This window comes from Aethalodelphis obliquidens, unplaced genomic scaffold, assembly GCF_003676395.1.
Source record: "Aethalodelphis obliquidens isolate GAN/ISIS:26980383/991018 unplaced genomic scaffold, ASM367639v1 scaffold54, whole genome shotgun sequence".
NCBI lineage: Eukaryota > Metazoa > Chordata > Mammalia > Artiodactyla > Delphinidae > Aethalodelphis > Aethalodelphis obliquidens.
This window is the reverse complement of record NW_020837998.1, coordinates 14,205,153-14,228,096: the sequence shown is the minus strand read 5'-3', so window position 1 is coordinate 14,228,096 and position 22,944 is coordinate 14,205,153. Positions and strand designations below refer to the sequence as shown.

The 22,944-nt window shown below is 46.4% G+C and overlaps 1 protein-coding gene and 1 pseudogene across 4 annotated transcripts; one reads left to right on the top strand and one right to left on the bottom strand.

Annotated features, from left to right (window-relative positions):
- The first annotated feature begins 1,320 nt into the window (after window positions 1–1,320).
- On the top strand, window positions 1,321–1,808 carry LOC113609117 (60S ribosomal protein L23-like; annotated as a pseudogene).
- A 1,879-nt stretch (window positions 1,809–3,687) lies between these two features.
- ARMCX4 (armadillo repeat containing X-linked 4) lies at window positions 3,688–21,464 on the bottom strand. 4 transcript variants are annotated; one of them, XR_003428495.1, is made up of 9 exons: window positions 21,358–21,464; window positions 20,805–20,881; window positions 19,980–20,057; window positions 19,552–19,632; window positions 19,185–19,275; window positions 18,700–18,836; window positions 9,344–9,530; window positions 6,787–6,893; window positions 3,688–6,270 (listed from the first exon to the last, which is right to left on the bottom strand). XR_003428495.1 is itself a non-coding variant. In XM_027086111.1 (6 exons), the coding sequence occupies exon 6, from the start codon at window positions 18,689–18,691 to the stop codon at window positions 11,729–11,731; it is 6,963 nt and encodes a 2,320-aa protein (XP_026941912.1). In that variant the 5' UTR covers window positions 18,692–18,836; window positions 19,185–19,275; window positions 19,552–19,632; window positions 19,980–20,057; window positions 20,805–20,881; window positions 21,358–21,464; the 3' UTR covers window positions 11,514–11,728. The 4 variants fall into 4 exon arrangements, 2 of the variants coding, with proteins under 2 accessions (XP_026941912.1, XP_026941913.1); XR_003428496.1 differs by lacking the exon at window positions 18,700–18,836; XM_027086111.1 differs by lacking the exons at window positions 3,688–6,270; window positions 6,787–6,893; window positions 9,344–9,530 and having other exon boundaries at window positions 11,514–18,836.
- Between the last annotated feature and the right edge of the window lie 1,480 nt (window positions 21,465–22,944).

Below are 22,944 nucleotides of genomic sequence, written 5' to 3'. Positions count from 1 at the left end.
GGAGGGAATGGAGACATTAGGAGCAAAGATTTGAAATTGAGTTGGTATTGACCTGAACTTGATTTTTATAAGTCAAGCTATTAATTGTAATCCCCAGGGTAACCACTAAGAAAATATATTTTAAAATACAGTAAAAGAAATGACAAGGGAATGAAAATGGTACACTAGTAAATACCTATTTAACATAAAAGAAGGTAATAGTGGAGGGATAGAGGAACAAAAAAGACATAAGACATATAGAAAACAAATAGCAAACTGGCAGATAATAATTCTACTTTATCAGTGATTGCATTAAATGTAAATAGATAAAACAATTTAAAGGCAGAGATTGGCAGAATCAATTTAAAAAATATGATCAATGAAAATATACTGTCTACAAAAGATATTCAGAATCACAGATACAAATAGGTTGTAAATAAAAAGTTAGAAAAGATGTACCATGCAAACAGTAAACAAAAGGGACCTGGAATGGTTATACTAATATCAGAAAAATTAGGCCTCAAGACAAGCATTGTTATTAGAAACAAAGAAGGGCCATTTATATTGATGAGAGGGTCAATCCATCAAGAAGATTTAACAATTGTAAACATACATGCACCTAATGATAAAACTCCAAACTACATGAAGCAAAACCAGATATAATTGAAGGGAAAATAAAAATTTATACAAGGCATAACAATAATATATGATATATGCCAATTACTATGTGCCAAGTACTACTCTGAGTATTAATCTTTTAATCATCACAGCAATTCAATAAAATAGGTATTTTTATTCCCATTCTAAATATGGGGAAAGTGAGGTAGAAAGAAGAGAAGAGATTTGCCCAAGATCACATAGCTATTAAGTGACAAAACCAAGATTTGAAGCCAAGTTACCTACTGGCAGAGTTTATGTTCTTAACTACTCTTTCTCATGGCTCAGCTGTGAATAATATTTATGTAGCCATAAAATAAACATAGAATATTGATTTAGTAAAATATAGTGATGTAGGGCTTCCCTGGTGACACAGTGGTTGAGAGTCCACCTGCCGATGCAGGGGACGCGGGTTCGTGCCCCGGTCTGGGAGGATCCCACGTGCTGCGGAGCGGCTGGGCCTGTGGCCACTGGGCCTACGCATCCGGAGCCTGTGCTCCGCAGAGGGAGAGGCCGCACCCATGAGAGGCCCGCGTACCGCCTATATATATATATATATAGTGATGTAATAACAATATAGTGGGAAACTGTGGGAGAAGTGTGTATATGGGATGGGAGGTTTAAGATAACTGAATCTTGGGCTTCCCTGGTGGTGCAGTGGTTAAGAATCCACCTGCCGTTCCTTTTTGTCCCTTTCCAGCATTTCAAGATGTCGAAGCGAGGACGTGGTGGGTCCTCTGGTGCGAGATTCCGGATTTCCTTGGGTCTTCCGGTTGGAGCCGTGATCAACTGTGCTGACAACACAGGAGCCAAAAATCTGTATATCATCTCTGTGAAGGGGATCAAGGGACGACTGAATAGACTTCCTGCTGCTGGTGTGGGTGACATGGTGATGGCCATAGTCAAGAAAGGCAAAGCAGAGCTCAGAAAGAAGGTACATCCAGCAGTGGTAATTCGACAACGAAAGTCACACTGGAGAAAAAATGGTGAAGATATGTTTTTGAAGATATTTTTGAAGATAATGCAGGGGTCATAGTAAACAATAAAGGCGAGATGAAAAGTTCTGCCATCACAGGACCAGTTGCAAAGGAATGTGCAGACTTGTGGCCCAGGATTGCATCCAATGCTGGCAGCATTGCATGATTCTTCAGTGTATTTGTAAAAGAAAAAAATGATAATAAAAATTATTTGCTCCATGTCACTCTTCTTGACACCACCTAACCCTTACCCCCTCTGTAAAATAAAACTACTCAGTGCAAAAAAAAAAAAAAAAGAATCCACCTGCCAATGCAGGGGACACAGGTTCAAGCCCTGGTCCAGGAAGATCCCACATGCTGCAGAGCAGCTAAGCCCGTGTGCCACCACTATTGAACCCGCGTGCTGCAACTACTGAAACCCATGTGCCTAGAGCCCGAGTGCTGCAACTAGAGAAAGCCCGCGTGCAGCAACCAAGACCCAACTCAGCCATAAATTAATTGATTAATTTTTAAAAAAGAAATAAGATTGTCAGAGCTGCAAGGGATTAAAAAAAGATAATCTTTTCATTGCAGAAAATCATAGCTGATGTGTAAAAATTAAAAGTCAAGAAATAAAAGTATAAACAGATTATTTAGAAATATGTAGTGATACCAGAAGAAATAGTTATAAGATTTGAAAGTGATTCTCTCTGAGGAGGAGAAATGTGGGATGGGGAAGGATGAAGCAAAGTTCTGATAGATTTTTATTGTTGCTGTTATAAACCTTATGGTACTCTATAACTATAAAAATTACATTTTAAAAAACCAGGACTCCAAACGTGTACAGAAAACTTAAAGACTGTTATGGGCTGAATGTGTGTCCCCCCCAAATTCATATGTTGAAGGCCTTACCCCCAGTATGGCTGTATTTAGAGATAGGTCCTCTAAGGAAATAATTAAGGTTAAATGAGTCCATAAGGGTGGATCCCTGATCCTATAGGATTAGTGTCCTTATAAAAAGAGATATCAGAAAGCTCACTCACTCTCTCTCCACACACATGCACCAAGAAAAGGCCATGTGAAGTCATAGTGAGAAGGCGGCTGTCTACAAGCCAAGAGGAAAGCTCTCACGGAAACTAAGTTTACCAGCACCTAATCTTGGACTTCCCAGGCTCCAGAACTGTGAGAAAATAAATTTCTGCTTTTCAAGCCACCCAGTCTGTGGTATTTTGTTTCAGCAGCCCAAGCAGACTAATACAGAGACATTATCCTCAATGAAATAAGCCAGTCATAGGGACATTCCTGGCAGGCCAGTGGTTAAGACTCTGCGCTTTGACTGCAAGGGGCATGGGTTTGATCCCTGCTTAGGGAACTAAGATCCCACATGCTGCGTGGCGTGGCCAAAAAAAAAAAGAAGAAGAAAGAAAGAAGCCAGTCATAAAAGGGCAAATACTGAACGACTCCACTTAAATGAGGTACCTCAAGTAATCAAATTCATAGACAGACAGTAGAATGGTGGTTGCCAGGGGCATGGGATAATGGGGAGTTATTTTTTTTAAACATCTTTATTGGAGTATAATTGCTTTACAATGTTGTGTTAGTTTCTGCTGTATAACAAAGTGAATCAGCTATATGTATACATATATCCCCATATCCCCTCCCTCTTGCGTCTCCCTCCTACCCTCCCTATCCCACCCCTCTATGTGGTCACAAAGCACCGAGCTGATCTCCTTGTGCAATGCAGCTGCTTCCCACTAGCTATCTATTTTACGTTTGGTAGTGTATATATGTCAGTGCTACTCTCTAACTCCATCCCACCTCACCCTTCCCCCTCCCCGTGTCCTCAAGTCCATTCTCTACGTCTGCGTCTTTATTCCTGTCCTGCCCCTAGGTTCTTCAGAATCATTTGTTTTTTGTTTTTTGTTTTTTTTGTTTTTTAGATTCCATACATATGTGTTAGCACACGGTATTTGTTCTTCTCTTTCTGACTTAACTTCATTCCGTATGACAGACTCTAGGTCCATCCACCTTAATGGGGAGTTATTGTTTAACGGGTATAGAATTTCAGTTTGGGAAGATGGAAAGAGTTTTAGAGATGGATGGTGGTGATGGTTATGCAACAATGTGAATGTACTAAATGTCAATGAACTGTACACTTAAAACTGGTGAAGATGGTAAACGTTTTCTGTATTTTACCACAATTTTCTTAAAATGGAAAAAAAGAATGTATAGAGGTATGCATTGTAATATAGATCGGAAGCTGTACACTTGGTTTCAGTTCTGCATTCCTGCTTGCCAAAGTCTCACACATATAGAGCTTCCTCAGCATTCTGCTCTCAGTTTTTCAGTCTGTACCCCTTGCTGGGGCTACCTGACTCACTCCTTGGCTTCAGTTATCATCTACAATACATATCGGTAGTCAGACCTTTCTTCTGTGCTCTATATCCATACTTTTCAAATGAAAACTGAGCATCTCCACTTGAAAGTCCCAAAAGGACATCAAATTCAAAGAATTCAAACCAGATTCATTCCCTTCCTCTCCCAATTCTACTCCTTCATGTTTGAAAAAGAGAAAGAGAAGAGAAATGTTAATACCCTTCCTCCTTCATTCCATACTCCAGACCGTACTCTTTCTCCTACACCACACTGCCTTCAGGGCCAATTAGTTCATGTGTTTCCCAGAAATAGGCCTTTTTCCCCTATAAGAAGGACTGAATTTTCATCTTCAAAAAGTGATGTTAAATTATACTTCATATGTGCATGACCCAGCAAGGCCACTGTACCCAAAACCTTAAACCAACCCCTTATCCCTGAGTATGCTATAACAACAACACTAGAGTAAGAATCTGGGGACCCGGTGCCACAGTCAGACCCAGAACTGGCTATAAGACCACTTAACTTTCCAAAACATCTAGGAATGTTATCCACTGCTATCTTAGCCTCATTGCTGCCCCTAGAACTGGGGATGAGGGCCACCCTAAACCCCATGCTTTGAAGGGTCCTGCATATCACTCACACACACACACACACACACACACACACACACGCTTATTAAAGAACACAAGGGTGCCTGTGTTACATGGGATCTGGTGCTCATTGTTGGTACAGTGCAACTTATAGGCCTAAACATCTGTACTTTGACTAACACTGTTCTGGCTCCAGGAAAATGCTTCTCCACATCTGTTTCCCTGTCTCCTTTAAACAAAAGGCAACTGTGTCCAAATGCCATGAAGATTTGTGGATTGTGCCACTGCTGACATAAGAAATAGACATTATTTCAGACTAAAGGGAAGATTCTAGCAGTGAACCACTCAGGGAAGAGAAAAAAACAAGCTACCTTGTCAGAGCCTTCTTCTCAGATACATGAATGCCATAGATTTTTGCTTAACAAACTTTAATTTCCCAGTAGTGTCCATTTTCTTGTTTATATTTATTTTCTGGTTTGTGGTTCCAAAGTAATAAAAAATTAATGCAATATTTGCAACAGTTGCATATATAGGCTAAAGAATATTTCACAATATTAAACAACAGATATGACTCTTGATTTGGGGATGTATGGAGAGAGAGAAACACGCATGAATCGTTGTCACAGATTGGATCCCCAGTAAACAGATTATGAGACAAAGATTAGTATAGGAGGTTTATTGGGGAGAGCTCCTGGGATAAACATTTATGGAAGAAAAGGGAGAAAATAAACAGGAATGAAAAGAGGAAGAAATCAAATGTCAGTGCACTATCAGTAGAATGCCTCAGCATACACTGTAGGGAATTCTGAACTTAGGATGAAACTTCAAAGCTATCTCAAGTAGGGGCAAGAGGACCAGGCCTTTATACACAGCATCAGTGAGCCATTGGATGTGGGACACTCTGAGAATAGGGTGTGATCTTGAACAAGACAATTCTCAGCTGATGAGATGCCTGAATGCGGCTGGCATCCAAGGGCTCTCTGATGGCAACATTCTTAACAACTGAAGTAATAAGGCCTTTATTGCTAAAGGGAACTCTGGGCAGGGCATTGCAGTATCCACCACAGTCCACCCCTTGTGCCTCTCAGATCTGCTTTATATAAGTTCCAGGATCAGCTCTTCCAGGGGTCTGGTAGGCCTCTCTTCCTAGGGGAAACTTAAACTATAGCCCCCAACACTACAGCTGGTCTCAAAGCTGAAAATGACCATCCCTCTCTTCCACTATCAATTACAGATCCCAATCACTCTTAGGGTCTTGGTGGTTTGCCTGGTGGTATGATCCAGACCCTCACTCCTGATCATCATGGGTTTCTCAGGCTGGAGTTGCTGTCCTTGATGATACCCACATACCAAGCCCACCAATCTATACATAAGGCTGGGGTTTTTCCTTCTCAGTCAGCTTGTCAAAAAAGATCCCCCATGAGGCACAGGTGTAAGGAGTGTGAAAGGTGCTAGCGCAACAGTGGTGGATATCATGGAGGATCTGCTCTAGCTGATTGTGCAGGTGCTTATACCCTCCAGTCCTGCTTGTGCTTGATCCTACGTGTAAAACTTCCATCTTGTTGCTGGGCCTGCCCACACTTATATCTTGGAGGATCTGACAAAACTCAGTTCACAATGGGCAGTTCTGGTTGTATGGTCAGTTGCATGGTCATTTGATGTCCTATGACCATGTATTCCATATCTACCAGGACACAGTAGCATATCAGGAGCTGTTTTTAAAAGATATATAATTATCCACTGCATGTGGCATGACTTTGTTCCAGAATCTAAGTTCTGGTCTAAGTTGTGACCTTCCCATTGGGGCTTACCAAAAACTCCACATGGCATCTTCCACCAACACAGATATCTCTAATACCTTAGAGTCTACTGATTTCATGGTCCAAGTGGCAGGACTGCTTGAAACCATGGCCTAGACCTGCTATAAGGCCTTCTTTTGTTCTAGGCCCCACTCAAAGTTGGCAGCTTTTCGTGTTACCCAATATGTGGGTCAAAACAGTAATTCCGGATGTGAAATGTGCTGCTTCCAGAACCCAATAAAGCCTACAAGACATTGAGCTTCCTTCTTCATGAGGAAGGTGGAAAATGCAATAATTTGTACTGTACTTTTATAGGGAATCTCCTGGCATGCCCCAGACCATTCAACCCCTAAAAACTGTACTTAATGCAGCCAGCCCCTGGATCTTTGTAGGGTTTATCTCCCATCCTCAGGAGTACACATGTCTTACCAAGGCCTCCAACGTGTTACCCACTTCTTAGCCATTTGGTCCAACTAGCATGATGTCATCAACACAGTGGACTAGTGTCATATTCAGATGGTCCAGATCTCTTCATACTATACCATGACAGAGGACAGGAGAGTTAGTAGAGTCTTGAGGAAAAACTATAAATGTATACTGTTGTCATTCTATGTGAATGTGAACTTTTATGATGTTCCATTCTGATAGGGATAGGAAAAAAAATATTTTCCAAATCAGTAGCTGATTACTGTACTAGGTACCTAAGGCCATGTCATCCTGTTCTAGCAAAGATATCGTATCTGACATGGCAACTGCCCTTGTGCCACTACTTGGTCGAGTTTACAGTAGTCTACTGTCATCTACCAGACTCTGTCCACATTTTTCAGGGGTCCAAACTGATGCATTAAATGGAGATATGATGGGGACCACATCCCAGCATTCTTTAGGTCTTTAGGTGGCACTAACTTCAGCCATCCTCTCCAAGATGCTATCTATATGTTTTCATTTACCATCTTTGCCAAGGAAGAGGACAGCAATTTCAAAGCTTCCACTTGGCCTCATCTACAAATAGCTCTGACTCCACATGCCAAGGAACCAATATGGGGCTTGTACCAACTATCATAATGTCTATTCCAATTTTATATTCAAACACCAGAAAAATAACCATTGAGTGAGTCTGTAGACCCAGTGGAGCCACTATAAACCCAACATAGACTAGGAGCTTATATAATTTCTGGTTTCCATCTGCCCCTATTCTAACAGGGGTGAGGCAAGATGATACGTTAGGTCTCTGGGTATCAATAGCAACTCACAACCAGGGTCCATCAGCCCTCAAAATGTTTGGGTATTCCTCTTTCCCCAGCACACAGTTACCTTCGTAAATGGAAGGACTGGAGGAATCAGTCCTGGGTACCCCACTCCTTCAAACAGTGCTCTCTGGATCAAAAACTGACTTAAGGCCAAAGCTGAGCAGGAGAGTGTGACTTATTGAGGCACCTTCCCTCAGACTTCTGAGTATCTTTGATTTTTTTTTGATTGTACAGATCGAATACAAATTGTTGGACGCTTATTTTCCCTAGGACAATGTGTTATATTGACCACCCACATTCTATTAACTACCTCTTAACCATCTATCTACCAGGAGGAGCACTGTGTTCTATTAACCCTCTCCAAAGCTCTCTGCAGATCAGGCCTCCCGGCCTATTACTCTGACCCTGTGGTGCATTATGGTATTTGCACCTACCTGACTTCTGACAATTGAGCACAGTTATCCTGTCTCTATTGTTTCAGTGGCATCACCATTTCTATCAGTGATCTTCATCCTATAATACCCTCCCCTACTCTGAGCCCTGGTCTGCAGAGGCAAGCCACCACTGAACTTCTCAGTGATGCTGGTAACCCTTTAACCAGTGCATTCCTTATAGCTTTAGCAAATGGTGTGCCCTTTGGGTCCTCCTCCATAACATAGTCCTCTGGAGGGCTTTCTGGCTTTATAATATATTTATTCTATTCCCACTTCCCTGAGCCTTTAATCCCTTCTCCCACCACCTGCAGTGGCAACTCTGGCCTTTATACCTCAATGTGGGCCATTGGTTTTTTTTCTATTCTTTGAGGAGCCATTCTAATAGTGAGTTCACATTGATCTCCTGGGATCTTTTCCAGGATGTTAAATCCTGTATCTTGGTAGAGAACTCTCTAATCAATTAATACTCCCTTATTCAATTTTATATTCTAGCTCCCCTGATCAAGGCCCTCAGAATTCAGTCCCATGCTTACTCCCTCAGCACCTGCTAGAACATGCTGGCTAGGTCCTGCAGCTCCTTCTTGAGATATTCCCTTTCCTTCCTTATTAGGCCCAGAACACCACCAATGAAGTTATGTAACTTAACCCTAGACATAGGCCCAGTGGCCAGGATGGGAGGTGGGGGCAGATTCTGTGGGAAACACACATTATCTTACAAGGGAAAGGGCTCTGCATGTTCAAGCAAGGTGAAGCACTAACGCTTAATAGGAAGGAGTGGGACACTTCTGAACGCTCAAGGAGCTCAGGGAAATCTGAGGATATAAGACTTTTAGGGACATCAATCCAGATGTCCCTATTCCATGTGTCAGGGTCACATTCCTTCCTAACCAGGGCCCTGGTCTTGGCATAGCAGACTTGTCTTGGTTTAGATTTTAACTTTCTTTGAAGCTTGTTTCAATAAGTCCTGGGCTTGGTCCTCAGATTTCTCTCCTCTCTACCTGAAAAAGATGAGGACCTCTTTATATGCTGTGAATGAAACCCTCTGGCTTTCACACAGAGCTTAAATTGTTGACTAATTTAATTCAGCTTTTCATTATCTTTTCCTAGAGGTCCATCAAGCTGAGCAATAGCCACCCAATTTTCTGGACTTCCTTATATTTAATATACCTCACATATTTCTCAAATGCCTACCACATGGCACCAGTTAATGTATTCCCTTCCATGAATGCCATTCTAGTTCAACTCCAGTGAAAGCTCTAACTCCTCTGCTACCTGTTCCACATGTCTATCTACTCCACCTACCACAAATGATGGGGTCCTCATTGGCAGCTGGGCAGCAGATGATCCATCTCCTAAATTTCATCACAGTGTATGCTTTTCTGAACCTCTTCTTGTACCAACTGTTGTAGGATGGCTTCCTGGAGAGCAGACTCAGAGAGAGGGTTCAGCATGAAGGGCTTTTATTAGGGAATGCTCTTAGGATTAAAACCTGTGAAAAGGAAAAGAAGGAAGCAGGATTGGACAGAGGGAGAAGTTAAGCTGTCCCATTTGGGGCAAGAAGGCCATGTAGATCAGTCATTGAATGTGAAGTACCCCAGAAAGGAGTTATGACCTTGGGGGAGGTGGCTTTCTAGCTGAGGCAATTCCCGATGAGGGCTGACAGCTGAGGGCTGTCTGCTGGCAGCACTCCTAGCAACTGAAATAATAAACTCTTTATTCATGAAGGAGGATTAGGGCAGCAGATTGCAGAATTCACCACAAGTATGACATCATTTTTTCCACTGGAAAGTTGGTGACCATCAAATGCTAGAATTGAGAACAGCTTTACTTTCAAAACGATTAATGAAATTTAAAATTTCAAACATTTATACTTATATTTATGGCTTTATTTAAGTAATATTTATTTTAAAATTTTATTTATATTCCAAATATTCAGACATAAATATGTGAACCTCCATTTATACTTTTGCTCTAGTGCCCTGAAATGCTATTAACAGGCCCGCTTAGCCTGAATTCATCCGTTTCCTTTTAGTAAATTATGCAAAAAGTCCTGGTTTATTATAGTTATAGTTGCCCATCAACATTTTCAAGAGCTGCATAATGTCTCAATGTGTAGACATACCTTAATTTCTTAGCCAAGTGCCTATTTCAAGACACTTGGGTCATTCACAATTTTTCACTCTTCAAAAAGGTGCAGATGCACAGCCTTGTACAAGCTGATTATTTGATTATCTCCTAATGATAAATTTCTACAAGAGGAATTTCTGGGTCAAAGAGCATGCACATCTTGAAAGCTTCTGAAACATGTATCCAAATGGATCTTGTACCAAGTATGCTCCCACCAGTACAGTTTGAAGGTGTCCCTCCACCCACACCCTCACCATACTCTGGGTTGGAAGAGAGGTGGATCTTCTCCAGTATGGATGCCAACAGCCCTCTCAATGGTTCCATAAAGACCCTGCCCCAACCAATCTTGTAAAAGAAATCTGATAGAAGCACTAAAAATTATTATTTCTTCTATTATATTTTTTCATAATTCCAAAATAATTACTAACATATTCACTCCCATAGACACCAGAGTTGGACAAGAAAGAGGATGTTTTCCTATCAAATGCCCTCAGGACCCTACAATAAAATTGTCCCTCTCTGTATGTCCCCAGGATAGGTTCCAGCACTTCTTCATTCAAAGCAACTCTCACTTCCTTCCTCCCCTTGCCACTCCCATTGCCACCAGTGAAATTTCACGCCTTTAGCAACTATGCCTGAACTATGGTGGTAACTTCCTAAGTGGTGTTCCAATCTCCAGTGGCCAATCCTGTCCCCACTCCAACTCTGACCCATTCTGCACGCAAGTCAGTCACATAATGTTCCTTTCATCTTGTCACTCCTCTGGTCACAAAAGGCTTTCGTGTCTCCCAGAAGTGGGTAGAATATACAGACACCTCAGTTTAGAAATCAGGGATCCTCCATGAATGGGACTCACCCAACTGCCTGACTGTATTTTCCATCACTACCCTCCCCACACTTTGTACTCCAGGCAGGCCAGTCTCCTCTGTGGAGCAAAATTCCCACCTCCATGCCTTTCTTCCCGTCACTCCTCCCTCCTCCAATGCCCTTCTGCCCTGTTTTTATCCTGTCTTTCATGCCCAGCTTACTTAAGTGCCCCCTCCTCTGCAAAACTTTCCCTGAACACTGTTGCATGCAGAAGTTTCTTCTGCCTTTAAGCACTAATAGGAAACAGCTGGCTATGATCATAGGCTCTTGGGTTTTGTTAGTATCTTTTTGTTTCCATACATCTTGCCTTTCCAAATAGATCACAGATTCAAGGACAAAGACGTGTCTTTTTTTTCTGCTTAAAACACACAACTTTATTGATGACATAAAAATAAAGTCTCAAATGTATAAGCATAAGTCCACACAAAGGACCAAAGATTACCTTACTTATGAAGAATCAGCTCAGTTTCTGCTCATGAAGCATACCAAAAATATCTCAATCCAGACAAGGTAAAAATCAACACATGTATTTTCAGTACAAAATTGAATTCATTTGGTGTTCATAAAATGGTCCAGCTAACGACCATCATAAGCAACATCACTTTAGAAATTATAATGCAATTTACAATGTGCATTACTTCCAGGCTGCAAAACCAAAATATTACTCAAATTTGTTTGGAAAATTACAACTAATCAGAGTTTACTTAATAATAGCTCAACTCTTTCTTTCACCTCAGGGTCATTGTATTCTGCTGCTAAGACTCGAAGTTTCTTGGCACATGCTTTAGGTCGTTGGAATATGAAATAAAGGGAATTTTTACTGAACTTGTCCTGGGTAAATACTTTTGCTCTTTTTTTAAAATGGTAATTTATATTTTCAAATAGTGAAAGAGCATTAAGAATATTTTCCTTTGTCTCTTTCTTGCTAAAGATATTAATCAGTGATGCTGGTGCATTGGCAATGAGCAAGTCTTTTGTCATAGATGGATTTTTAGAGAAATTTAAAAGCATTCCCAAAATATGGTCTTTAGTTTCTCCACTTCCCACAGTTAACAAACGAAGAAATTCTGAAATGTAATTTGTAACCATATGCTGATATTCACTAATAATAGTCAGGTGCTTTATCAATCTCAATCCAGCCAGCTGCACATTTGAATTCAAGGGATAGGTGATGGTGTCTTCACATACTTGGTTTAAGTATGTTTTAACCTTCCTGTGATTTTCAGCAGCCACCGAGATGTTATTCAGTGCATTTAAAGCCTTCTGCCTAACACTGGGGTAGGGATTATTGAGCAAGCCTTCAATAATTGAGATTCTACCTGCATTACGAATGACTTCATGGGAGAATGGGTAATCACGGCTGTTATACAGAGCATTATTGGCTATTTCATGAATAGAAGGATCTTCAGTCATCTCAATCATGCAAATGAGTTTTTCAAGCTCTCGTGGATCCATATTAGTTTCACGTCTACAGCGGCAGGCCCAAGGCTGAGTTTTCTCCCCAGACCTGATCTGCTTTCTGAGCTCATCTTCAGGTGGGAAGCAGGATTCATTTTGATATGGAAATTTCATTTCTGTCCAGATCATGGCTCCCGCCCATGACCCCATTCCTGCCCCAGGGACCATAGATGGATATGTGACTCTTGACTCAGCTGACTTTTTGGCTTTAGTCTTAGGTGCAGATTTGTCCTCACTTCTGTTTTCATTACTATCCCAGAAACAAGACTTTACATCGACTCCACCAGCAGCTTCAAGCTTATCCTTGGTGCTGGCCTTATCTCCAGCCCTACGCTCAAAATTGACATCTTTCTCACGCTTAGATCTGAATGCATTACTGTTCTCACTCTCAGCCCAAAACAAGGACCTTAAACTTATCTCCTCAATATCAGGGCTGGATGCTCTACTTAGCTCATCCTCATCTACATCCCCAGCCAAAGTCCAGGACCCCATGCCAGCCTCTTCCCCAACCCCAAGCCTAGACCCTGTAGTGGCTGTATCTCCATCCCAGAGCCAAGACTCCTGCCTGACCTCAGCCCCAACCCCAGCCCCAGCCTCAGCCCCCACACAGGAATCCATACAGGCAGCCTCATCAGATCTGATCCAGGACCCAATACTGTTTTTGTTCTCAGCCCCAAATCTAGAACTAATGATAGCCTCTTCCCTAACCACTGAGCTGGATTCAATACTGGCCTCATTTTTATCTCCAGGGCTAGACACAATACCAGCTTCTTCCCCTCTCCAGAACCAAGACCCTGTACTAGCCTCACTCCCAGCCCCAAACCAGGATCCTTCATTGGCCTCTGTCCCAGCACTCACCTGAGACCTTCTACTGGTCTGGTCTCCAGGCCTAGCCCAGGAACCTCCACTTTCCTGCTCTCCAGGCCCTAAGCTAGACCCTCTACTGGCCTCATTCCCAGGCTTAGACCCAGCCCAGGATTTTCCACAAGGCTGATCCCCAGTGCCAGCCCAGGAGCCTCCTCCACTGGCCTGATCCTCAAACCCAGGTTTGGAACAGCTACCAGCTTGATTCCCAGCCACAATCCAGGACGTTCCACTGGCCTGACCCCCAGTACCAACCCAGGACCCACCACTGGCCTGGTCTGCAAGCCCTGGACTAGACCCTCCCATGGCATGGTCCTGAGCACCAGACCAGAACGCTCCTCCACTGGCCTGATCCTCAAATCCAGGTTTGGAACAGCTACCAGCCTGATCCCCAGCCCCAGCCCAAGACCCTCCACTGACCTGACTCCCATTATCAGCCCAGGACCCACCACCGGACTGGTTCATGGGCCCAAGCCCAGGCCCTCCAATGGCCTGGCCACCCCAGAACCCTCCTGTATTGGCCTGACTCCCACTGTAAGCATAGAACCATCCAGTGAACTGATCCTTGAGCACTGGCCTGGATCCTCCACTGGCCTGGTCCCCAATGCCAGCCCAGGAATCTCCAACGGACTGGTCCCTGGGCCCCAGTGTAGACCCTCCACTAGCCTGGCCTCCACTAGCCTGGCCCCCACTGTCAGCCCAAGACACTCTTCCAGATTTGGCCTGATCCTCATATCTAGGCTTTGTCTCACCACCAGCCTGATGCCCAGGTCCAACCCAGGACCCTTCATTGGCCTGGTCCACAGCCCCAACCAAGAAACCTCCACTGGCTTGGTCCCCAGAGTCAGCCCAAGACCCTCCACTGGACTGGTCCTCAGGCCCCGACCTAGTCCCTCCACCAGCCTGGCTACCAGCCCCAGCCAAAGACTCTTCTTCACTGACCTGATCCTTAAATCCAGGCTTGGACCCACCACCAGGCTGATCACCAGTCCCAGTCCAAGAACCCCCACTGGCCTGATCCACGGCCCCCACCAAGAATCCTTCACTGGCCTGGTTCCCAGTGCCAGTCCAGGACCCAACACTGGACTGGTCTGCAAGCCCTGGCCTAGACTCTCTATTGGGCTGTTCTCCAGCTGTAACCCAGGACCCACCACTGGACTCATCCACAAGCCCTAGCCCAGACCCTCCACTGGCTTGGTCTGCAGTGTCAGCCCAGGCCCTTCCACTGGACTGGTTTTCAGGCCCCAGCCCAGCTCCAGCCCAGGACACATTTTCATTGGTCTGATGCTCAAGTCTAGGCTTGGATCCACCACCAGACAAATCACTAGTCCCAACCCAGGATGCACCGCCAGACAGATCACTAGTCAGAATCCAGGACCCTCCAGTAGCCTGGTCCACAGCCACAGCCCAGTACCCAATGTTAACCACATTCCCAGCTGTAGCCTGAGCCCAGGACCCTCCATTAGCCTGAATCCCAGCCACATCCTGGGACCTTCCACTGGCCTGTGCCTCAGCCCCAGCCCAGGATGCTCCATTGGCCTGATTCTCAACCACAGTCCAGGACACTCCAATGGTCTCTCCCCCAGTCCAGGATACCCCACTGGCCTGGCCCCCAGCCCAGGAACTCTCACTGGCCTGAGCTCCAGTCCAGGGCACCACAACAGCCTGGTTGCCAGTGCCAGCCCAAGAAGCCCCACTGGCCTGGTTCTCAGCCACAGTCCAGGACCCTCCAACAGCCTTGTTCCCAGCGTCTACCCAGTAACCCCCACTGGCCTGGCCTGCAGCCCAGGACTGTTCACTGGCATGACTCCCAGCCCAGAGCCCTCCACTGGCCTGGTCCCCAGCTCCAGCCCAGGATTGAATACCAACCTCATTCTCACCCCTAGCTGCACTCCAGGATTCAACATTGGCTTCATTCTCATCATCAGCCCAGGACATGCTATTCTCCCAGTATCCATCCCTAGCCTGAAACCTAAATTTGATCCACCGCTCAGAAGCAATCCAGTCCTCAACACCAATCCCATTCCAGTAGTAGTCATGGACCTTAGGCTGAGACTTTTTGCAGGCCTGAGTGCCTGCCCCACCCTCACTCTCAGAAGTGGGCATGGCCTTAGCCTTCGGCTTTACAGAGGCATCTCCTGTGGCTTCTGCCTCAGACTTACGCATAGCCTTGTCCTTTGCCCCAGACGAGGTCTTACTCTGGGAATGGGCTACAGACTGACGCTGGTCAGAGCCCATCGTACATGCTCCAGCCTCTACCTTAGACTCAGCAACATGATTGCCCCTAACCTTACTTCTGGCACCAAGCAAGGCCTCACCCTGGGAATTGGCCAGAGCCTGGGGTGGGGCAGAGCCTGTTGTACCTGGTCCAGTCCCTGCTTTAGACACAGCATTGGGATTGCCCTTGACCTTACTCCTGGCACCAAGCAAGGCATCACCCTGGGAACTGGCCACAGCCTGGGGCTGAGTAGAGCCTGTTGTATCTGTCTGAGGCTGGGCAGAGTCTGCTGTATCTGGCCCAGCCCCTGCCTTAGGCACAGCACTGGGATTGCCCCGGACCTTATTCTTAGTACCACACAAGGCCTCACCCAGGGAACTGGCTGCAGCCTGGGGCTGAGCAGAGCCCTTCGTATCTGTCTTAGACCCTACCTTAGACACAGCATTGGGATTGCCCCGGACCTTATTCTTAGTACCATGTAAGGTCTCACCCTGGGAATTGGCTGCAGCCTGGGGCTGGGCAGAGCCCTTTGTATCTGGCCCAGACCCTACCTTAGACACAGCATTGGGATTGCCCCGGACCTTATTTCTGGCACCAGGTAAGGCTTCACCTTGAGAATTAGACTCAGCTTGGGGCTGAACAGAGCCCACTGTATCTGGCCCAGACCCTACCTTAGATACATCATTGGGATTACCCCTGACCTTATTCTTGGCACCAGGCAAGACCTCACCCTGAGAATTGGCCACTGACTGGGGCTGGACAGTGTTTGCTGTATCTGTTTGAGGCTGGGCAGAACACGTTGTATCTGGCCCAGCCCCTGCTTTAGACACAGCATTGGGATTGCCCCGGACCTTATTCTTAGTAGCAGACAAGGCTTCACCCCAGGAATTGGCCACAGCCTGGGGCTGAGCAGTGCCTGTTGTATCTGTTTGAGGCTGGGCAGAGCCCTTTGTATCTGGCCCAGCCCCCGCCTTAGACACAGCGTTGAGATTGCTCCTGACTTTAATCTTGACACCAGGCAAAGTCTCACCTTGGGAATTGGCCACAGCTTGGGGCTGGGCAGAGTTCTTTGTATCTGGTCCAGTCCCTGCTTTAGACACAGCATTAGGATTGCCCCGGATCTTATTCTTAGTACCACACAAGGCCTCACCCTGAGAATTGGCCACAGCCTGGGGCTGAGCAGAGCTTGTTGTATCTGTTTCAGGCTGGGGAGAGCCCTTTGTATCTTGCCCAGTACCTGCCTTAGACACAGTATTGGGATTGCCCCGAACTTTATTCTTGACACCAGGCAAGGCTTCCCCCTGGGTATTGGCCATAGCCTGGGGCTGTGCAGAGCTCTTCGCATGTGGCCCAGCCCCTGACTTAGACACAGCATTGGGATTGTCCTGGACCTTCTTCTTGGCACCAGGCAAGGCCTCGCCCTGGGAACTGGCCATTTCCTGAGGCTGACCACAGGCCCTTAGTTCTGCCTTAGCCCCTGCCCCAGAAATAGTATCAGGATCGCCCCTGCCATCAGTCCTGGAATCAGGGAAAATTTCAGCTTGGGCCTTGACCCCAGCTTGAGGCTGTGCACAGGTTTTCATGTCTGCTCCGACCCCTGCCTTACACTTGCCTTTGGCTTTGCCCCTAGCTTTACCTCTGGTACTAGGTAGAGCCTCAGCCTGGCTCTTAGTGGAAGTCTGAGACTGTGCCTTTGTGTCTGTCCCAGCCTCTTCTTTAGACTTGGTGTTGGCATTGCCCTGAGCCTTAATCCTGTCATCAGGCAAGGCATCAGCCTGGACATTGGCCTTAGGCTGAGGCTGTGTATAGGACTCAGTGTCTGTCCCAACCCCCACCTTAGATACGGCATTGGAATTGCCTCTACCCTTACCCCTGGCATCAGACGTAGCCTCAGCCTGAGCACTGGCTACAGCTTGAGGCTGAGCGGCAGCCCTCGTGTCAGCTCCAGTCATTGCCTTAGGTGTGACATTGTTATTTCCCCTATCATCAACCCTGGCACTAGACATTGTCTCAGCCTGTTTCTTGGTCACAGTCTGAGATTGTGTAGACGCACTTGTACCTGCCCCAACCCCTGCCTCACACATGGCATTGGTATTAACCCCAGCATCAACCATTGCCCCAGGCACAGCCTCAGTCTTGGCTACAATCTGAGGCTGAGCAAAAGCCCTCATATCTACCACAGACCCTGCCTGAGACGCAGTTTTGCAATTCCCCTTGGCCTCAACCCCAGTACCAAGCATGTCGTCAACCTGGATCTTGGCCACAGCCTGAGACAGTGCACAGGACTTCATGTCTGCTCCAGATTCTGCCTTGGACTTGGTGTTATGATTTCCCTTAGCAACAACTGAGGTACCAGACCTGGCCTCAGACTGAGTCTTGGCCACACTCACAGTCTCTTCCAGGGCTCTCAACTTGGTCTCAGCCACACTTCCAATCTTGTTTATGGTACCCACCTTGGCCACTTCCCTGATTACTGCCAAGGCCTCATTCCGTGTCACCATCACTCTGTTCATTTCTGTCTCTTTTTCAGCCAATATACGAGTTTCTGCTTTGGTCTGGGTCATTGCTTCTTTCTTGGTCTCTGCCCTAGCACCAAGTGCCCAAGCTTTAGCCTTGGTCTGGGTCACTGCCTCTTTCTTGACTAGTCTCCCAGACTCAGAGTCAGTTTGGGTCACTGCTTCTTTCATGGCCACTTCACTGGCTTTGGCCTCAGTCAGAATCACTGCCTCTGTTATGACCACTGTTCCAACCACTGTCTTTGCCTCAGATTGGGTCTCTGTCTCTGCCCATGCCTTGGCTTGAGAGTTGGCTTTGATTCTGGCTGTAGCAGTGGTATTAGTCTCTACTTCAGCCCCAGCCCCACCTCCTGCTCCAGTTTCTGCTCCAGTCTTGGGCTTGGATCTAGTCTCAATCTCTGTCCCAACCATGGCTTCACACATCGCCAAGGTCTGGTTCTGTATCCCAACCACAGTCTCCATTTTGACTCTGGACCCATTTCTGGCAAGTCTCCTCACACTCTGGGCTCTTCCCTTGGTTAATCTGTAAATGCAGTAGCAAGCACCAGCCCAGATCATCAGTCCTGCGGTCACCCAGCCCACTTCCTGAACACGACCCATGTAATCACCCTTGCTGAAGACACGAACAAGGTACAGAGGGGCTCAATCAGGCTGTGAAAAGTGGGTAGTAGGTCTGCGCATAGGCCTGTGAGGGTGTTGGTCTTCAGCCACTCAAAGGCCACTACAGTTGCCACTGGAGGTGGACCTAGAAGTGGAGGAAGGAAATGCACTAAAATTTCTCTTCTAATTCTGTGCATCACACAGATAGATACAGAAGGACAGGAAAGTGTAAAAATGGTGTGCTTGGTGGAAGAAAAGGATGATTAGCAAATTCTCTCTCCATCCCTTTTATTTTATCTCCTCTCCATCTTCCCCAGTGCCCAACAATTTCCCCCAAGGTACTTCCGTACACATTTCCTTATACCAAATGAACAGTGGAAAGGATGGTGGTAAGGCTGACTATGAATGGTAAAGACTGGGAAGCCCTCAGACTTCGATTTTTACTGGAACTACTCTGGTCACCACTCCCACAGGTCCCCACCCTCATACCAACCTGTAATGATCAAGGCAGTTCCCTCCTCTTTCCTTCTCTTGATTGGAGATATACCCTAAAGTAGATCTATAAACTCATGAGATCTGTGGACCTAGAGACAGACAGATAGACAGGCGGAAGTGAAGATTTTGCTCTTGTTGTGACAGATATATTTTTAGCAAACTACCTCTCTATCCCCTTCAATTCGCCCCACTCCCTGTGCCAAAATAAAGGTGAAGGTGTGGGGTAAGTGAAGAGATAGTGGGAAAAGTGACTGGAAAAAGGAGAGACTGAGGATCCTCCAGACTGGACACTGGCCCTACTGGATGGGCACTGGTCTCCAGCAACCCACCTTTGATGTCTACCCAGCCAGTCCCCAGCCTCTTACCAGTCTATACTGATCAGGGATAATTTCCTTCTTGTTTCTTTGCTTCCAGTGATCTCAAACCTTTCAGACCTGTAGACCAACCTGTGGACAAGTAAACAAACAGATAGTAGAGACCAGGTCCTTCACAGAACAAACAAGCACCTTGATCCCTGACTCCAGTCCCTGCCTTGTGAGAGCACATGTCCAGTTTGCTAAAATGATCCATCCTTTCAAGTCTTCTCTCCGTCACACTCCAGCCCACCCTTACCCCAATATTTCTACTATTTCCTGCACTGAAATCAGTAGTGGGGGTAGCAACACTGTGGAAATCTGGCAGAGTGTAGGAGAGGCAGAAGAAACCTCCACTGAGAGGACCGTCTCAAGTCTCAGCCACCTCATATGCCCACCCTCTCTTGTTACCCCCAGGCACTGCCCATCTTCACACCAACCTCCACAGTCCCAGGCCAGTCTCCCAATTTCCCTTGCTTTCAGTGGTAAACAGCCCTACTGTCGCCCTATGGGAAGACCTAAGAAAAAACAGAGAAAAAAGGGAAGGTGAAACTTGAGTGCTTGTGACATCCCAGCATCTGAAACATGGGTCCCAGTACCTGCCTTACTGGATTTAGAGATCTGTTCTCTGGCAAGCAAAACCTAGGGCTTCTCCAGCACTGAAATGCGCAGGGTGGAAAGGGGAGGCAGGAAAAAGGGGAAAGACAGAGGCGAATTATTGTAAAACCACCTGTAGGATTCTAGGGCTTCTCTCAAAAGTCCATCTTTTCCTTCACCTGTGCAGACAGGTGGGAAAATCTGAAAAACTGGAAAACCAGGAGACGCATAGAGGCCCCCATATCCCATATTCTAGAATCACAGCCTACTGCCATCTACTTCTCTTTAAACCCATCTCTAGGAATCTCCAGCATAAGAGACAAGGTGTGTGTGTGGTGGAGGGAGGCTTTTGCTTCTGCAAAATCACCATCCCTGCCCCACAAAGGCTATCTCCAAAAAAAAAAAAAAAAAAGTAATTCTTTGAGACAACAATTTGTATTTTCTGAGGCACAAATAAAAGCATCCCTAGAAAAGTTGCTGTCTTTATTGGTCTTCAACATACACTTTACGTTAAAAAGCCCAAGCTTGGTAAGTAAACGCAGGTTAGGGAAAGTCCACTATAGCCCCACCCTATATCCCAACCAAATAGAGGCGCCTAAGTTCCTGTCACAGAGAATATTCATAGAGCGCTTCAACTGTTCACAACGGGTGCCCGTGCCCACACTAACCTCCGCAGATCCTGTGCAGTTGTCTCCTTTCCTTCTTCCCTCGCCTTGCCGCGAACGGTGCCACCCCGAATTACTGTCTTCAGATAGGAGATAGTAAAGGCACTGAGTGCTGGGACCAGTACCCAGGACACAGATCCCAACGCTGGATTCAGGAGCCCAGTTATCAAACGTCCCTCCCCACATTGCAAGACGCCACCCTCACCAACCCTGCCGTCCAGTCACTAAGGCCCACCATTTTCTCTGCAAACGCCACCGTGGCGTGTCCCTTCCACTGAAATGAGCAGGAAGCGGAGCAGGCGTGTGTGGTCTGTGATTAGATTCAGAGAGAATGGGGCATCTCAATCTCTGCATTTCCCTCTTGAGACACTCCCCCCACCATTCGCCCTGTCAAAGCTCACGGTTCCCCAGCACAGACGTAGGGAGGAGGAGGAGGGCTCGGGAGAATCTGAGCGAAGGCTCTGGGAACTTGAGCCCGCTTTGTCCGCCACCCCCCGACCAGCTCCGGGGATCCGCAGTCCGCTGCCGCCCTGGCTTCGGCGCACGGGGCCCCTACCTGCTCCGCTTCCCCCGGGCCCAATGCCAGCCCGCCGTTCGCAGGGCAGCGGGGAGCTGGTACCCACACACGAGTGACGACTGCACCGAAAGCTGCGTCGCTCTGCAGCTCCCGGTCACGTGAGGGCCCCGCGTCACCGCCTAGCTCGCCCTCCGATCCCCCCCCCCCCCGCAACCAGGGCCGGCGGGGAGTTCAACAGGACCCTCCCCTCCACCTCCGCGCGCAAGATCTCCCCCTCCACCCAGCTGTGCGCGAGGCCCGGTCACTCAGCTCCTTTCCCTCCAATCTGAGAGCCCACAAGTGGCATCACCTCCCTGCGGTTGGAGTTCGCCCTTCTCCTGTTACCAGGGAGGGTCTGCGTCCCCCATCCACCCTCAGGCCTTGGCTCCGGCCTTTTCGGCTGCTTCTTTGAGGACTCTCTCTTTCTCTCTTACGCTGTTAAGACTAGCGTCCCCATTGGATACGTTGCTGCACCAAAATGGGCTAGGGAAGAGGTGTCAGGAAGGGGAGCAGAGAGTGCAAGGAGAGGTTTAACTTTCTTTTTTATGTTCCTTTTTTTTCCCTTTTAACGTCACATTCATTGTTTTTGTAATGGGGAAATGGCGTCAAGCCATTTTCGTTTGACATTTACAAATTAGGTTGTAAAAATAACAAAAGACTCATCCATTTGTTGACGTTATTTTGTGCCACATTAAGAATGTTTTCGAATTGCTATAAATTATTTCACAGCTTTCAAAACAGACTGGTAATTATTAACATTTTAAATATAAAATTTTCCTGAACAAAACCAATAGGTTTTCAATGTGACCTATAAATTCATCTTTGGAAAGACCAATCTTGGCAATTTTACACAAGCGATTTACAACTTTTCGAAGTTCTGGTTGAATTTATTGATGATCTTGTGTCACGTGTCTGAGAACTTCTTCATAGATGACTCCTGGGTGATGGAATGGAGACCCCACTCCTGATGAACCCAGCGCCTGAAAACTAGTGACTTCCCAGATTAACCTGTTTTCCACTCAAGGAGTTTTATTGGGATTTTACATAAGCGTGTGATCAAATCAGTCTCATCACACCCAGGAAAGGACCAACTGTGCTATCCCACTAATGGAAATGAAGCTTAACAGGTGGATTTTCATTAGATCATGACACTGGTGAGATATCTCCACTATCTGCCATTCATGCACTGTATGTCTCCATAGCAGCTGGGACCTAACCCTAACCCTAGCAGCGGGGGCATACAGTGTTCAGCATCTTTCAGTAGAGATAGGGGGTAAGGTCTGTGGCTGACTATGGATCTGTGGGCAATACTCCTGAAATCCATGTCATTTTTCTCTCACAAAAACCAGTTTACAGGATCCCAAGCAGTCGCCAGGGGGAAGTCCCTGCCTTCTGTTACAGTTTCACTGCACCACCCATACAAACCCCTCAGAATAATCCCAGAACTCAGGGACAAAGTATGCATAACTTAGTCCCCAGACATCCAGCTGCCCCTGCTGGGGAGTCATACTCTAAATATAGACCCTTCAGGCAGCCTCTTTCTTAGGTTGAAATCTGACACCCCAGCAGGAAGCTCCCTGCCTGAGG